Below are 17,512 nucleotides of genomic sequence, written 5' to 3' on the forward strand. Positions count from 1 at the left end.
ATATTCTGGTTCCTGAGATATTTACCAGTGAAGGTAGCACCCAGCAGTCCCCTCCAGGGGAAACAAAATAAAGGGTTATATCTGCTGCGGCTTCCTATTGGCCTGCTTGATGCGGGGAATTTAAATACAGGGAAGTGCCGGTGCTACCTTCTCCGGTAAGGGCGAGTCCCCAGTCAGCACTGTAACGTGCGCGCCCGGCAGGGGGGTACTATGGTCTGGGGGAGCGTTTGCGACGGGAGGGGCGTGGTGGTGGGTTTGCAGGGGCGTGGCCATGACCTCACGCGGCTGGTTCGCCCTCATTGGCTGAACCGCCGGCGGGGTCGTGGCCACGCCTCCGTCGCAAACTATGAGTTTAAATTTCCCTGCCTGCCTGAAAACCTGTCGTGCACCGCTGGGGAAAGGTGCGCAACAGGGTACTAACTGGGACCGGCCTAACTGGGGGGTCGGAGCTTGAACGCACAGCGCACGCCAGAAGGGACTGGGGCCGCCCCCTAAGTATTGCAGGGGGAGCCTGGAGCTGAAAGTAATGTGGTTCAGCTCAAAGGGGCTCGTGGCAGGGACAGCTGCTTTAATCCTTACATTATCTGGTAATTATTGTTCTTTATAAGTATATGTACTGTGCTCAATCCAAATAAAATGCAAAATATACAATTTAAACAAATGAAGAAATACTCATAAAAAGTCCATACAACTCGTGTAGCAGCTAGGTTCAAAAGCAGGGTTTTTCCATCTCTGCAAAACTCTCAGAGTCAAATGAAGAAAAAGTGCATTACAGGTTAGTGAATTAATATTATTTCAAATAGCCCACAATTCTCACTGGAGACAACACAGTGACAATACAAGGATTACGCAAGTATTGAAATATATCGATGTGGAACGGCATGGAAGAAAAAAATCCTGTATTATCTGGCTGTCACAGGACCCTAAAAGATAAATGCTGCCCTGTAATACTATTTCCGGAATTAACCTTGCTATTCTGCTAACTGCGTTGCTTTCACGCTGCGAGGTCTTATAGCTGTTTTAGTCTCTCTTATGGGTATGTGAGAATTGGGGGCTACGGAGGCAGTATTAATGGGGTTCAGCTCCGGAAACCCTGTTTCAAACCTATTAAAAAAGAAAAAATGGGATTGCTGCCTTAAAAATTATTATTTATTCATTAACTAGGTTGTCACGTACGACACCCAGCTGTAACGGAGTGCTCACCACAAACAAGGCGTGACCGCAGGCCCGAGGTGGGGATTTGATATAACACCAACCCACAGCCGCGTGGGCTCAGAAAACCCCTGCACCCATGGGGGTCACCACCATATCGGTTGGGTGTGGGAAGTTGGGGTTCAGATGAGGGAGGCATAGTAGCAATAGTTGCAGCAGAAGGCCCCGAAGGGAAAGGACTAAGAGGAGGGGTTTGTACCCGGTCAGAAAGGGCCATGAGATTCTGGTGCAATAAATCCATGCGATGATCATTTTGCTAAAAGTATTTTTAAATTTTGGAAAACATGCTGGCACGCGTGCTCAAGACTCGCCCCACCTCAGCGGGATCCATGTTTGTAGGGCTGAGCATAATGTAACGGAGTGCTCACCACAAATAAGGCGTGACCGCGAGGCCGAAGTGGGGATTTGATATAACACCAACCCGCAGCCGCGTGGGCGCATCTGGAGTGTAGATTGGTCGAGGTAGCTGGGTCGGGGTAGGAGAGGTCTGGATGGTCAGTAATACTTGCCGAGGTCGGTGTTGGAGAGTAGCGGATCGTAGGAGGTACTTAGCCGTGGTCTGGATTGGAGAGAGGCGGATCATTATGGTACTTTGTCGAGGTCAGTATTGGAGAGGTGCGGATGGTCGTACGTAGACGAGGTCAGGGGAACAGAAGAGCAGAGTCCGGAAGAGCAGCCAAGGTCAGGAACAAGGAGCAGGACAAGACTGGAGGCAAGACAGCAGTGAGCACTTCGCTAGCAGGAAGGTTTATGCTCAGCCAATTTGCCAGTGTAGCAGCTGAGCATATAAAGGGAGATAGCCCAATGAGGTTGGAGCATACTCAGGAGTATGCCTGGCTGTGGTTGGCTGGAGATATTAGTACAGGTGTATACTTAGGCAGAGGAATCAGCAACAGGTGTAGTATAGGCAGAGGAGCAAGAAAGATTCTGCGCATATGTGCGAGTGCCGTGCATAGCGGGTGCGCGTTGCGTGAGGGAGGTGTCACCGCGCGACCATAACCTGGAGGCGGGGCCCGCATTTAGTGCAGAGTGTGGTCTGCGCGTACCCCTAGATGGAATGCTGGTATTCGCCGGCAGGCGAGATGTGCTGCAGGAGGCAGGAGAAGCGGAACACTCTGTCGTGGGTTGGGGTAAGAGGAGCGCACCGAGGATAACGGATCCTGACACCAACTTGCACGTGACCTGCATAGGGGACAAGGATTAATACTGATGCTCTCAAGCGCTCCCACCTTTCACCACCGCAAAGGTCCATCAAATGGAGAATAACCCCACCGGATCCAGGATTAATACACAGCTCACCAGCTGCCCCACTCTTCACCTCTGCAAAGGTCCCTCAAATGAGTTCCATCCTCAATCCGTCCCAATATACCCCGCCATAAACAGCACACAAGTGAGCACGTGACTTAGATATGCAACCAGGGTTAATACACACGGCTACTCTAGCCACCCCACCTTTCTCCTCCGCAATGAACCAGTTAGTTAATATTAACCCCCTACTCAATTGCAAATCATATCTATCCACTGCCGCCACCTGAGGGTATGCAAATATGATAAAGGATATCAGATTAATATTTGCTAGGGCCCCAGATCCCTATTTATTATAGAAAAAACCCACTTTAAACACACCAAAATCAGCTGTAGCACAATGTGTCCGAAACGTAATTACTCTCCCCAGAGCGTGCAATCAGTTCATTCAGAGCCCAAAGCATTACTTAGTAAATGTTTTAATATATATAAAAATACAGTGCTTAGATTACAGAAAAGGGATTACCAAAAAAACATAGTTACCATAAAAGGCAGAACAACTTCTTAAAATAAAAGGGTAAAACAGACAGAAGATCCTATACTTTACCAAATGCTATGGATTTTCCCCAGAGAGGTCGCTGGTTCAGAGTATACTGTATATATGAGTTCTCACATGCTTTGTTCCAAGCATTCCTCTGGTGAGATCTGATTTTACCCAGACCATGTCTATAGAACTTGATTAAAACAGTTGACACCTTGAGTGAGCTATCCAGGGTGGACCCCCGTCCCAATTATATCCCTTTGAAGTTCAGAGCATACCAAAGAAACAGTCCTGACCTGTTTCAAAGTGTAGCTCATTAACCCCTCAAGCACCAAAGGGATTAAATGACCTAATATCTCATGATATTATCATGACATATGTGCACTTGTTCTATTTTTTTTTTTCTTCCATCCAATTATTGTTCTTTCCCTTATTCTCAAACTACCGACAGTAACCAAGTAACAAAAGGATTTAAAAATAAAAGTCTGGATCAACAATTTTCCGTCATAAACATCAAGCAGTTTGCAAACAATCAAACCACAAGAGATAAGATAAGGTAACGATCCTAAAAACTCTGGACCTGCAGCTGCTCAGTTTTGACAAGACCGTGAATATTGACATTTCTTCCAGTGTGAGATCCTGAAAAGCTGTCTGGAATTCCTACAGTGGTCTGTGCAAACATTGTCGTGATGTCTGCACTGGAACAGATAGTAACGTCAGGCACAGAGGGCCTGTGAAAATGCCATCCTCAGCAGCATTAGTGGAAATGATGCTCGGTCTGATTCAGGATCTGCAGTATGTAAGCAGTTTTGGAGGACACTTATTACAATATCCAAATGTTACTTCTAGGAGAGATTTAGCAGGTGCGAGAGTATGTAAGAATCTGTGTTGAAGAAAATACATTTCTGCTGAGATTGAATTTTCCGCTTCCTGCTGAGATTGATTTCTGTCTGTCTGTCTTAAAGTTTATAAATGGATACCTTTTGTGCCTCAATATGCTAACAGTTTAGGAATATAATGGTATACTACAGGCTAGATAAGATAGAGGAACAAAAGGAATAGTAAAGGATAACAGAGAGAGGGAGTGGCTCAGTGAGTAATGACACTGACTGGCACAGAGTTTGAAGCAGTCCTTGTGACCTTGGGCAAGTCACTTTTTCTTCCTGTGCCTCAGGCACCAACAACATAGATTGTAAGCTCTGCGGGGCAGGGACGGTGTCTGCAAAATGTCTCTAAAGTGCTATGTAAAACTAGCAGCGCTATACAAGAACATGCTATTATTATTATGAACATGTTACAATATTACATTGCACACATTTGGTAAATAGTTATTTTGTATTATAGGCCAAGTTTTTGTATTTGTTATCATAATTACAAAAAATGTAAGCCTTAGGGAGTATGCCAGTGATTCCCAACCAGGGTTCCGTGGAACCCTGGGGCTCCTTGAAGCAGTCTCAGGGGTTCCTCCTACAGGACCACAGAGCCCCCCCTGGTGGTGGTTTTTTTTGGTATGTATTTTGTATGGTGGATTGAGTGAGTGGGGTTATTGACAGAAGGTAGGGGCGAGTGAGAGAAGGGAGGGGGCGGGAGTGAGGAAAAGAGGGAGTAAGAGTGAGACGCAGGGGAGAGAAATACATGCAAGGCTGGAAGGGGGGAAGGTTAGTAAGACAGATGGGAGAGAAATGCATGGGTAGATTGTGGGAAATAGGAGGTGGCTCGTCAGGTGTGAAATTTTGTGACTGACCCCTGTTGAACCTATTATGTGTCAGCCAGATAGGGGTTCCCCGAGATTTTTCGAAATACTTCAAGGGTTCCTCCAAACAAAAGAGGTTGGAAATCACTGGAGTATGCAGAAAGGAAAAGTATTGCCTAATATTTGTGAGAAAAATTACATGATACCGCACAGCAAGTATCTTTTTACCAGCAGCAAACTTCTATAGGGAGGAGCACGGTATTATGTACAGTTTCTCACAAATATTAGGCAATCCTTTTCCTTGCTGCATAATCCCTAAGGGCATTTTAATATAGAATCACTGAAACGTCATAGGGGTAGGTTTATTGGCTCATCTGCTTTACATAGCTGTCACAGAGCCCCTACCAATTTTCCAATTCGTGCAGGTATAATACACCCCCAGTGTCAGTGTGGACATCACTGTTCTTTCAAGAGTAGGTGAATGTATAAGGCTAACAGAAATAAATATGTGTAAGTTTTATCATATTCACGTCAGGGAATTTGTGCACCCACTGTTTACCTGTATAGTAAGGTAACTATATGATACTGGCTTTAGCCAGATTTTAATTGCACTATTCACATAAGCTTATGCTTTATTTAACCCCTTCAGGGCTTTCACACATTTTTTCACTAGCCATGGGACAATTATTACATGTATTCAGTGTAGGTACCTGCATACGGTTATGCCTTGGCGGGGCATGCAGGCTTATAAATGCTTTGGCCAAAGGGTTTAACTAAATAACCCTTTTTCATGAGATCATTCTTTTATTTTAGCCAGTTGGTAGGTGCGCAGGAATCGTTCTTTTTGTTTTTCTATTGTATAAATCCATGTCTGTAACGGAGTGCTCACCACGAACAGGGTGCGACCGCGGGGCCAAGGTGGGGATTGTGAATAAACCGACCTCCAGCTGTGAGATTGTGTCCAGAGTGTAGATTGGTAGTGGGTAGCCGGGTCGGAGAAGCCGAGATAGTCGTAGGTACTTGCCGTGGTCGAGATTGGAGAGGTGCGGATTGTCATAGGTAATGCCGGGGTCAGGACTAGAGAAGTAAGGAGTCCAGATACTAGCCAAGGTCAGATACGGAGACAGGTACTAGGAAACAAGGTACAAGACAAGGAGGCAGGGATTGCAGTAAGCACTTCGCACAAATGAAGTCTTAATGCTGAGCCATCTTGCCAAGGGCTGACTGAGCATATATAGTGCTAGGAACCAATAGGAAGTCTGCAGGGAAGAGGACTTACCAGTAACCATTGCTGTGATAGACAGGGGAGCTGTGGCATAGTGCAGAGAAGCCAGTCTCTGAGTAGGTGCGTGCGTGCGCTGCCTGCGCGTAGTCCATGTGCGTTGCGCCCTGCTGACGTCACTGCGGGAGCGTAGCCTGGAAGCTGGGCCAGTAGCATCAGTATCCCCAACAGCGCGACACCCGCGCGTGGGCCAAGGCTGAAGAGCGACACCTGTGGCACCACGGGATGTGCGACGAGAGCGGAGTTCGGAAAGGGTCCCTGCACTGTCCCCACCTTTGGCAGTGGGGCATTTGGTCACGGGTTGAGGTAGGCATGTGTCGCGAGGTGCGTGACGAAGCATTTTGCGGGTCCTCACTGTCTTACTGTGTATATATTATACTTTTGAGTTTATTGGCTGTATTATAAGATTTGAATGTAAATAAAATGTATATAAATTATATACAAGATGTGTTGTAAGCACAGTGGGTGGTGAGAAGCAAACGAACCCAGGGACAGCAGTGAGAACCGTGTAACATGAATAAACATATATCTTTACTGAAGCCACATACAGAGGTCTCTGCCCAGAACGGTCATTCCTTGTTGTCAGGGTCACCAATCTGAGACTGGGGGAGGCGGACTAGGGCTGGATAAGAAAAAAGTTTTAATGCATTAATTTTAGTAGCTTATGCCGTGACTTACTCAAGGGTGCTAAGCTTTAGCATGCCTTCACTTCCATTCATTTAAATGCTAAAGTGAAGCGCCCGTTAATGAATCTGGGCCTAAGAATCCATGTAATTGTGTGATACTGCCCTACTGTGAGGGGTCTCCCAAAAGGGTGCGACTGTAAAGTGCAATCCTTGGTATCTGACAAATGAAATAATGTAACTAATCATATTCTTTAAACCAGTGTTTCTCTACGAGGGTGCCCCGGGACCCCATGTCTGCCACAACCCTCTGTCAAGGGTGTCGCGACTCTAGGGGGCACCTCCCGCGCTGCCTGGAGCTAGAGGCTGGGATCCGTCTCTCCTCTCCCAGCACCTGGCACAGAGGGGAGTCTCCATTGCTACTCCGTGTAGGACATGCTGCTGAGCAGCGGATGTAGGGAGGAAGGTATGTGGTGTAAGAGAAGTGGACGGTGTGAATGTGGTGTTTGTGATAAAGAGGGTGCGTGCTCTGTGAGATGGGGTGATAAAAGTGGAGTATGTGTTCAGTAAAAGGGTGAATGTGGCGTGTGTAAGAAGAACGTGTGCGACTGTGTGTGTGGGGGGGGGGTGCTTGTGAAAAGGTGTGTGTGTAAGCAAGGAGGGGGATCAGTGAGGTCGGAAGAGCAGGGGGTGCCCCAATATTTTAAGAGTTCTTCAGGGGTGCCTCTGCCCCAAAAAAGGTTGAGAACCCCTGCTTTAAACAGTCATTTCCTCCCCTTATCAGAAAACCAGCTGTGCGGCTGGACCAAACCCACCCCCCCCCCAAAAAAAACCTTAATGGATGGGCCATATTCCAACCCGAGCCATACTCTATCCCTGGGGTTCTCAACTCCAGTCCTCAAGACCCCCCAACAGGTCAGGTTTTAAGTATATTACTGCTTCAGCACAGGTGTCTCAATCATATACGTAACTCTGCACCCTATTGTACCACGCTACAGAACATGTTGGCGCTTTACAAATGAACAACAATAATAAATAGAAAGGAAAGAAGTGCTGTTACTTGGCCCAGCTCAGCATGTTTACAAACCAATTATTTAAATACCAGTATTTAAATACTCTTATTATATATTTATATTGATGGGGGGGGAAGGGGGAGAAGTGTTTCACGGCTAAATTTAACCCTTAAACATGTCACTGCCATAAATGCAGGTTTGATGCTAGGAGGGAATGACCCGACAAATTAGTCAATTTAAGGAGTAAGACCACCCTCACATGAGTATTTAACTGATAAGCGAGCCTGAGCCAAGTGAGACGCATTATTAGTGAGTACCCCTGTATTCTTAGTGAGTGAGACTCCCATTATTAGTGAGTGAGACTCCCATTATTAGTGAGTGCCCCTGTATTCTTAGTGAGTGAGACTCCCATTATTAGTGAGTGAGACTCCAATTATTAGTGAGTACCCTGTATTCTTAGTGAGTGAGACTCCCATTATTAGTGAATGAGACTCCCATTATTAGTGAGTGCCCCTGTATTCTTAGTGAGTGAGACTCCCATTATTACTGAGTGCCCATGCCTCCTCAATGAGTGAGACTCCCATTATTAGTTAGTGCCCCTGCCTTCTCAGTGAGTGAGACTCCCATTATTAGTGAGTGCCCCTACCTTCTCAGGGAGTGAGTCTCATTATTAAAGTCCCCCTGTCTTCTCAGTGAGTGAGAGTTCAATTATTAGAGTCCCTCTGTCTTCTCAGTGAGTGAGAGTTCCATTATGAGTGAGTGCCTCTGTCTTCTTGTGAGGCTTCCATTATTAGTGAGTGCCCCTGCCGTCTCAGTGAGCGAAACTTCCATTATTAGTGAGCGAGACCTTACATGTCTGCCCCGGCCTCTGTCTTCTCATCCCGCCATTTTTTTCCTGCCACGCGCAATATCCTCGCGCCATGTAACGGCCTCTCTGCTCACCCAGGCCTCGCGCCATGTAACGGCCTCTCTGCTCCCCCAGGCCTCGCGCCATGTAACGGCCTCTCTGCTCCCCCAGGCCTCGCGCCATGTAACGGCCTCTCCCCTCGCGGGCCTTTCGCCTCGCGCCATGTAACGGCCGCGGGCCTCGCGCCATGTAACGGCCTCTCCCCCCGCGGGCCTCGCGCCATGTAACGGCCTCTCCCCCCGCGGGCTTCGCGCCATGTAACGGCCTCTCACCCCGTGGGCCTCGCGCCATGTAACGGCCTCTCCCCCCGCGGGCCTCGCGCCATGTAACGGCCTCTCCCCCCCGCGGGCCTCGCGCCATGTAACGGCCTCTCCCCCCACGGGCCTCGCGCCATGTAACGGTCTCTCGCGCGCCGGGCGTTGATGTTTCGCGGAGGCCGGGAATAAGATGCCGGCCCCGCCGGTTCTCCTGTTGCTCGGCCTGGCGGCCTGTGTCTGGGGCCCCAGCCTTGCCGAGGCCGCCGGTGAGAACTGAGGGGGAGGCCGCAGCGCTATGGGGTGGTTTATTAATTCGGGGTATTAAGAGGAGCAGCGGCCTTGTTACACACGGGGAGGGGGGGAGGGAGCTGACAGTGGTAACATCCCGCAAGGAGGAGGGGATTGTGGTAAATTGGGAGAATGTGACTGTACCACTTAACTCATCATATTGCCCCATATAACCTCTACATATCTATAACTCCTCATATCGCCCCATATAATTTGCTCCTTATAATTCCTATTGGCCATGTAACCTCTCCCTATTGCCCCATATAATGGCTCCCTATGACTCCCTATATTGTCCCATATAACCTCTGCCTACTGTATATCGTCTCTAGACTCTCCAATTTCAGGGCAGACACACACAGAATAAAATAGTTGGATATATTGATTCTAAGACACGCTCAAAAATAGCTTTTAGCGCCAGTTTTTCTGTGAAACACTCATCTGCTTTGACATACAGCCCAAGAAGTTTTATAACAAATCCAGAACCTATATGATTTTACAAAGGTTAGGCTACGCATATGGCGACGCAATGTCAGGCTGCGGTCGCTGAAAAATCAAATTGAGATGACTTCCAGCGATCGAGACTAAGCCGTCGGGTCTCGCTTACTATAAGCGCACGCACCGGCGGCAATGCATTTGTTTTGACGCGGCGTCGCTGTCGCCGGCACTATAAGCGCAGCCTAAGGCTGCGTCCATGGTACCTCAGACAGCACGGCCGTGTCTGCACGCTGAGCGAACAGACTGCCTTAAGGCAGTGTTTGCGTGCGCGTGGAGGCAGGAGGGGTGCGCGATTTGCGAGAAATCAGTTAAAACTGATTTCTCACGCGACAGGGCGCTCACGTGAGCGGTTTGCCCAATGAAGGCGAGCCAGCTCTGTGACGTCACTAGGAACGCCCCCAGGAACGCCCCCACGGCCTGAACTATGGCCAGGGAAAGCACCCGCTTTCCCTCAGCCTCCGCGCGGACTGCGGCACCATGTCCGCAGCCTTATAGGGGTGCACATCAAGCTCCGTGACCTCTTAGGCCCGGTCTCCAGTGGCTGTGTGTGTGGGCGCATAAAGCGCTGCGACGCATACGCTGGCAGGGAAGACAAGAATTTTGTTTTGCTGCGACGCAATCACGTGGTCGGGACACACCAATGGAAGGGCAGATATGCCCCGTCATGGTCGTGCCCCCCCACCCCCGCGCTCCCTTACAGACCGCCGATCGCGGCTTTAAACTGCATGCGCCGCCAGTTGAGACTGGGGCCGTAGCCTTAGGCCAGGGCCATGGTCAAAAAGACTGTGCTGAGCCGCGCCGAGGGGAATCATCCCTTTCAGCGCGGCTTTAGATGGCGCTTCCGCAGGCATGCAGAGGCGTGTGGAATTGCAGCCAACAGACAAATTTACGTTTTCCCGCTGAGGGAAGCGCAGGGCCGGTCACATGACTGCCAAAAGCCAATCGCAGTCCGTGACGTCGGCGCACTAGCCCCACCTCCCACCCGGCTCACAAGCGCGCACGCTGACGCTCATGCAGGGACACAAAAAAGCTCCTGCTTGAGCAGGAGAGCATGAGCTTCAGTGCTGCTCAGCGCTCTTCTTATCACCATGTCTGAGGTCTTATGTAAAATGATTCTATAAATTACCACTTTCTTGTTTTGATACCTTTCAGGGCATATTCTCCGGGTAACCCCATATCTTCCCATTACCCATCTTATCTTCTCAGTACCACCCCTGCCACCTTGTGCCCTGTATCATGTTTTCTACTATTTTTAGGCTTAATGTATGTCCCTATGAGTGTCTCTTGCCTTGTTCAACTCGTGTGAAATTAAATATCACAGTAATGTTTGATGTACTTTCAAAGGGATAGAAAATTAAAGCAGTAGTCCTGGGTGCTTGCTTTTTTCCTCCCACTTATTTGAACCAGGAGGCCTCTTGGAGCTGACCCCGTTGCCCCTCGGTCTTCAAGGTGCGAAAGAAAACTTGCCCATGGGACACAAAATGGCAGTGGGGCCAGGCTTGCTCCAGCGATCAGGAGGAAAGCTGCGTTATCAGGAGATGATGCTGCGAGTTTCTGCTGGTGACCCTGCTGCCATATTGTTTTTTGTTTTTTTAAATAAAGTACAAAAAAATTAAAGGTTTATTTTGCCAGCAAGCAGTGGGCCCCCTTAGGCCGGGGATGACTGATCAGCTCCGAGGCCAGGTATAAAAATGTATATTGGGGGGAGAAGGGGATGTTAACTGCTTTTAGTAACTACACTTTGTCATGTTATAAGGAGGCATTTCTTAGGCTGCGGCCAGGGTGAATAAGAGCGCGCTGGCACTCGGCGCTTATTTTGCTAGGGGGATTTGTGTGGCTGCTTTTTCTCGAGACAAATGTTTTTGTCTTTGTCTCGCGGCGGCCGGGTCACATGAGCGGTTCAGCCAATGAGGGTGAGCCGCTCGTGACGTCATGGACACGCCTCTTAGTCACAGATCACTTGGACGACAGGCGTGCGTGATGTCACGTGCGCGGTCTTAGCGGACTATTCTGCTATGATGGGGGGGGGGGGAGAGCAATATGTGGAGTTTATGGGAATCTTAGAGATTGTCAGGTGCTTGCAAGATTTGGCTACCTGATTTGCTCCTTTAGTTGTTTATAACAATATTATGTTATAATGAATAAAAGGGTTTCTTTTAGAGAGAAAACAATGTTTGCATCAATGTTCTGATGTAGTTATTTTATGAAATACAATTTGATTTGGTGAGGGGCTGTCTCACACATGTTTGTTTATTGTCACTGGAGCCCAACCTGTGGAGAACATTGACTGGGATCTGTTTTATCTTGGATGGTTGCACAATACAACACTCTATGCTGACCGTGGTTGCAAAATAATAAAATTATCAGTAGGCTAAATACAGCAAATGTTGTGGGTTACTCATACACCATGTACCTGCTATGTTATCAGAGGATAATTTAATAATAATAATTGTGCTGTATGTTGCTGTGTTTGAGCTCAGCAAATAAATGCTAATAAAATATACAATAATCATTTATTCTTTTTCCAGCGGTACAGTCTTTTGAAAGTGAAACTATACAGGTAAATATTAATTGACATTATTTCAGTACATTATTGTACATGTTTAAAGGGTTTGTGATACTATAAAAGGGTTGTTTTATTCTTGTATGTACATGGAAGGAAACTAAATCAATGAAAGCATGCTGAATGTTTATGGAACACCATTAAAGTTGCAGTTCAACCCTACATTTTTTTTTAATCAGTTCTGTACTATGAGAAAATACATGTAGCATTTAAAAAATAATATTTAAAGACATTTTTAATGTATTCTAATGTAGCAAGCATTTTTGTTTCTATTGAAACCATTTACAAAGTCACACCCCCTTCCTCTTCTGAGCCCTGCCCTCTCTCTAGTAGTGCACCAATTGTATCTAGTGCCTGCCTGGTCACATCATCTTCCACACAGAACTTTGCATTGTGGGTACTCTTGTGCAGCACCAACAGTGAATTAAATAACCCCCGATTCTGCGATCGATTACAGGACAACGGATCGACTGGCAATTTAGCTAATCACTTGTCAGTGTGCAGATTGTGTGTGGGGGTGAGGGGGGGGGATTAAACTGCAGCTTTAAAGAACCACTACAAATGAAAAGCTCTAAAAGCCTTGTTAGGTCTTATTAAAGCTTCTCCAATGAATCAATCTCATGTTGGTGTGTTCAAGTTTATCACCATCTACAAAATAGCTTCCCTTTTCTCCGAGGCACCTAATCAAGAACAGTTGGTGAAATTGTAGAGTATGAAACATTTTAGTTTGACCTTATTGAGTAACCTATCTGAACATAAGATATTTTTACACCTACTGTACATGTAAAACCAGGAATAACCTAGGCAGTGTGAAGGTCTGTCTGGCAGGATAAATACCGACCTGAAATACCAGCTCTGGAAGGCTGGTGATTCTGTGAGTCAGTGTTTTCCTGGAGGGATAATGACATGATTAGGCCTGTGGTCTCGGCCCTAGACTTTGGGAACCTTACACCCCATATTAGTCAGTAACCAATGGATCAGTAAACTCTCGTGAAACTTTAGAAGAATATTGGTTTGATTATCTGCAGAATTTGATATTGCAGAAAGTGCCAAGTGGTGGGGCTACGAATCTGCAATTAACCAAACTTCAATGAAGTGCCATTATCTTCATGAATTATTCTACCTGCAGTATCTTTAGTAATTAACCAATTACAATATATTTGTCTTGTGATACATTACATGTTTTAGTTTGTTAATTTGAAGGTCAAGTAAGAGAATATTCTGGATTAAGCAGGAGGAATAGTTAACATGATTTGGTGCTGATTGCTGTTTCTTTGATAGATCTTTACTTTGCCGCTAAATTTACCTGAACAAACAGAGAGTGTTACTTCCGGTAACAAAAAAAGGAAAAAAGACAGAGAGGAGCAACTACAACAGGAATCACGTGAGTAATGGCAAAAGTAACAAACTAATTGCCTTAATAATGCCAATACACTATGTGCAAACAGGTAAATAAACCTTACAATATTTGGTGTATTAGATTGCGTCTGCAGCCGTCATATGGGGTGGCTCAACACCCCTGGAGCTAGGAGAGTGAGACAAAAACACAGCGCACAACGCAAAATAGTGACGTATGAAATAAATTGAATATATGTTAAAACATTAAAGGTTCTGCGTACATCAGTAAAAAATCAGTAAGCAATCATCGAGGCATAATAGGGTTACCACTCGCCGGATCAGGAAACCGTAGATGATAATGATACCAGTAGTCCCACAGCGGAGGCGTACATCCTCCTAGGCACCGTTCAAAGAGCTCCTCTGAAGTCCAACAGCACTCGTAGCAGCGATGTCAGAAGGGGCCGTAGGTAGGCTCCCCCGAGTGAAGTCCCGTGAGTTCGCCTGATTCCTGCTCCAAACTACGTGAACCGCACCTCCGATAACGTGACTGGGGCGCAGCAGGCGCCCGCTGATGACGTCACGCGCGTAATAAGCCTCTCTCACAGGCTAGATGACAGTCCAATTGATATGGTAGTCCAGGAGTATAACTCAGCAGTAAGACCGAGCGGGGACAAATCAAAAGGGGACAATGCAACTAAAGCAAAAAAATGGAAAGATAACTGTTTACACAGTATGTGGCATAAATCCAACGCGTTTTGTAGTGCGAACGCTACTTCTTCAGAGAATAAGTAATAATTATAGTGTCGTGAAGGAGTTGTTACAGGGCACGCAGATTATGAGATCTATCAAATCCTGTGCCTCTGAGTGTCACTGTGCTTTCAATCTGCGCAACAAAAATACGCCAGGTCGGAGGTGATAACTTTCTTGCATAAAAATCTGGGCGTGATGTAAGAATGTAGAACCAAAGGCTTTTTTATGACAGAATTTTGCAGCAAAAATTGAGGCAGTGTGTCAAAATCACTTTTGATGTGTGTTTAAACATAGGCTTCTCTGAATTTGATCATTTACAGTTATCCTTTTCATGTCCAATATTTATTACTTGGCATCTTACTACAGCAGCAATGTACATTGAAGGGGGTCATTCATTAAACTGAATAGTGCAGTTGGGCAATATTGCATGGAAACTCAGATTGAAGTTTACGGGAGTTCCCAATCTGCACCATCAACGTTTAATTAATAGCCTCCTTTATCCTGAGATCTTATTTTCAAATGATATTGTAAAGTAATATATCTACAATTCCTCTTAAACAATGCTATACAATGTGGTAAGAATATCTGTGTTGATTTTTATATACAGTAGTTCAAAAGCTTGGGTCTGTGTCAAATCTGTTAAATTTGTATAACTTCTCGATCTGTTCCTTCACAAAAGAAATTCAAATCTGTAATACCTTAATGCAATGTTTCAGCCAGTATACATATGCCACGCTCAATAGCTCTCCTTTTTGACACTTATATACATATAGATATATATATTGTGGGGGCTCAGGGGTTCCCCAAAAAAAAAAAAAAAAGAGCTTGCTGGGGTTTTGTGTGTTGTTAATGTTTCAGCCTCTCAAGAAATGTAATTGATACCAGTTTGAATTGCATTAGGTAGCCCTGCAAATAATCCCAAAATCTCTTTAATATTCCATCTCATTTTATAATATGTTTCAATATTTTGTAGGAACTCCAACTGACACTATGGCAGCGATGGAAGATCAAGAAGCTCTTAAACGCCTCAGACAGATTTTAGTAAATTTGCTAAATGATCTCCCTCAATTGGAGACAAAAAAAAGTGGGAAGAATAGAAGTTCATTGAAGAGGACGACGACGACAACAACTACGAAAACTACAAGAAAGAAACCCATCACTGAGTTAAACACAATCCTAGCTACTAGCATTGCGACAATAATGGATAATACCCCTGTCCTTTCTGTTGACACGTTCTTTAATCTTGACATGGAGCCCTTCCAGCACACCAATGGGGAGAGTGAACCATCAGGGACAGAAGATAAACATACAGATCTGCAAAACTTTGAGAAAACCTACACAGATATAGAAAATGCACCAAGTTATAGTCTTCCAAATCCTGAGGACATCTCAAACAGCTTTCAAGAAACAGAAACATTTCCAGCTAGAACCCGAGCTGGCTCCCGCAGCGCCAAACCGAAGAACAAGACCCAAAACGATAATCTCGAAGAGTTCAACAAATTAATGGCATTTTTAGAAAAATACTTTCCAGACATAAAATCTTTGGTTGAAAAAAGCACTGATATGAATGCCACAGAAGAAGCATTTGCAACACTTGCTGTTCTGAAAAATTTCCTGTACCCAAGAAACCCTGAAATGAAGGAAAGCACACGGGAGGCTCTGAACAAGATCCTGGAGGATGAAGCAAAGGTGTTAGAACTTCTCCTGGAAAATAACAGCTAGGTTCTGAATCTACAGTAATGCTTAATGTTTCAGCCTTGGGTGACGTGTCATTTACACCTGTGTATAATGTGATGGTTTTTATATTACAATTAAAGTGATTGTAGTTAAAACTCCACTCTAGTTCTTAATGCGGTGCTTTATTTTAATTTTATTTTCTTCACAAAAATTCCATTGCAGTTTCGGAACATTAATGAACTAAATATAATTTCAAATTAGACTGATACAACAAGTGGATAATCTGGGCTGTAGTGTAACTTTATGGACTAGTAACTAGTACATAGAGGCCGGAATGTTTCACAGTAAATGCAAGGGACACAAAATACGGATTGGGGCTTTGCTTACACTTTCACTCTAGGAAACATATTACACGATTCATGTAAATGACACTGATTTACCAGACCAGGCCGGCTTCACATGAATGTTCTTTGAAAATACAACTTCCTCCAACATGTCACAGTGCTCAGTAGTTACTGTATAGAAATATAAATAAACATATGTACACATACTTGGGACCTGGTGAAAGAGTTTAAGACAGACGCATGCCTTGACTTTCACGACCTATAAACCAGGGGTGCTCAACTCCAGTCCTCAAGCCGCCCCCACTCCCCCCCCAGGTCAGGTTTTCAGGATATCTCCGATTCAGCACAGGTGGCTCAATCAGAGGCTCGGTCAGAAATTGAATGTGTGCTTGAGCTACCTTTGCTGAAACATGGATATACTGAACACCTGACCTGTTGAGGGGGGCAAAGGATTAACAAAAGGGTAAATTAGAAAGATCTTTTACCCAAACACACAATATTTTCACATTTTGGCCAAGCCTGGGTGTTGAATATAGTTTAACTTAAACATTTTTTTCTTGTTTAAAGAATCACTTGTAAACTGAATTTGTGAAATTGCTACTGTACAGAGGTATCATTCTTGCTTGACAAAAGCGAGGCCTTAAAAGAGAAATGACTTCAGAAGCTTCAGAGCTGGATGGATTCCATGGCCAGTGAAAAACTGTGAGATCGATGTCATTCTTTACACACAAACAGACAGACTTTCAGTAAATCTGTTGATTTGGAGCTGCTTAATTTAAGATTCCTGGAGTTAGCACAGTTTTTCCTTGGGATTGACACTATGGAATTGTGCCCAAAGTGCACGCTCCTATTCTTGCTTTTTAACAGTCACAAAGAACAATTGTGGGGGTTATTTATTAAAATCTGTTACAGGTTAACGCCCCTGATCCGGCATTGACTCTCCATCAATTGGAGTTAATGCCAACTGGGGTGTGTTAACCTGTAATGGCCCATAATGACTCCCCCGAGAACTCAAATATTAACTAAAATGAAACAGAACGTTAAAAAAAGGCAAACATCCTTCAGAATTAGGAACATCCATGCAATGCAGGCAGTGATCATCCATGCAATGCAGGCAGTGATCATCCATGCAATGCAGGCAGTGATCATCCATGCAATGCAGGCAGTGATCATCCATGCAATGCAGGCAGTGATCATCCATGCAATGCAGGCAGTGATCATCCATGCAATGCAGGCAGTGATCATCCATGCAATGCAGGCAGTGATCATCCATGCAATGCAGGC

General features: G+C 45.5%; 2 protein-coding genes across 3 annotated transcripts in view; one reads left to right on the forward strand and one right to left on the reverse strand.

The window, feature by feature from the left end:
* Window positions 1-8,537, reverse strand: part of ANP32A (acidic nuclear phosphoprotein 32 family member A) — a 37,894-nt gene extending 29,357 nt beyond the window's left edge. Inside the window, exon 1 of one of the 2 annotated variants that reach the window (XM_075575451.1) lies at window positions 8,462-8,537. The gene's annotated coding sequence lies outside the window, so the exon portion shown is untranslated. Of the gene's footprint in view, window positions 1-8,255; window positions 8,417-8,461 lie in introns of those variants that run through there. The other variant, XM_075575450.1, reaches the window with a different exon arrangement.
* A 245-nt stretch (window positions 8,538-8,782) lies between these two features.
* On the forward strand, window positions 8,783-16,044 carry LOC142468831 (uncharacterized). Its single transcript, XM_075575447.1, has 4 exons — window positions 8,783-9,039; window positions 12,085-12,116; window positions 13,401-13,503; window positions 15,181-16,044. Exons 1-4 carry the CDS (start codon window positions 8,964-8,966, stop codon window positions 15,927-15,929), a joined length of 960 nt encoding a protein of 319 aa, XP_075431562.1. The 5' UTR covers window positions 8,783-8,963; the 3' UTR covers window positions 15,930-16,044.
* The last annotated feature ends 1,468 nt before the right edge of the window (window positions 16,045-17,512 follow it).

Source organism: Ascaphus truei, chromosome 18 (genome assembly GCF_040206685.1).
Source record: "Ascaphus truei isolate aAscTru1 chromosome 18, aAscTru1.hap1, whole genome shotgun sequence".
Lineage (NCBI taxonomy): Eukaryota > Metazoa > Chordata > Amphibia > Anura > Ascaphidae > Ascaphus > Ascaphus truei.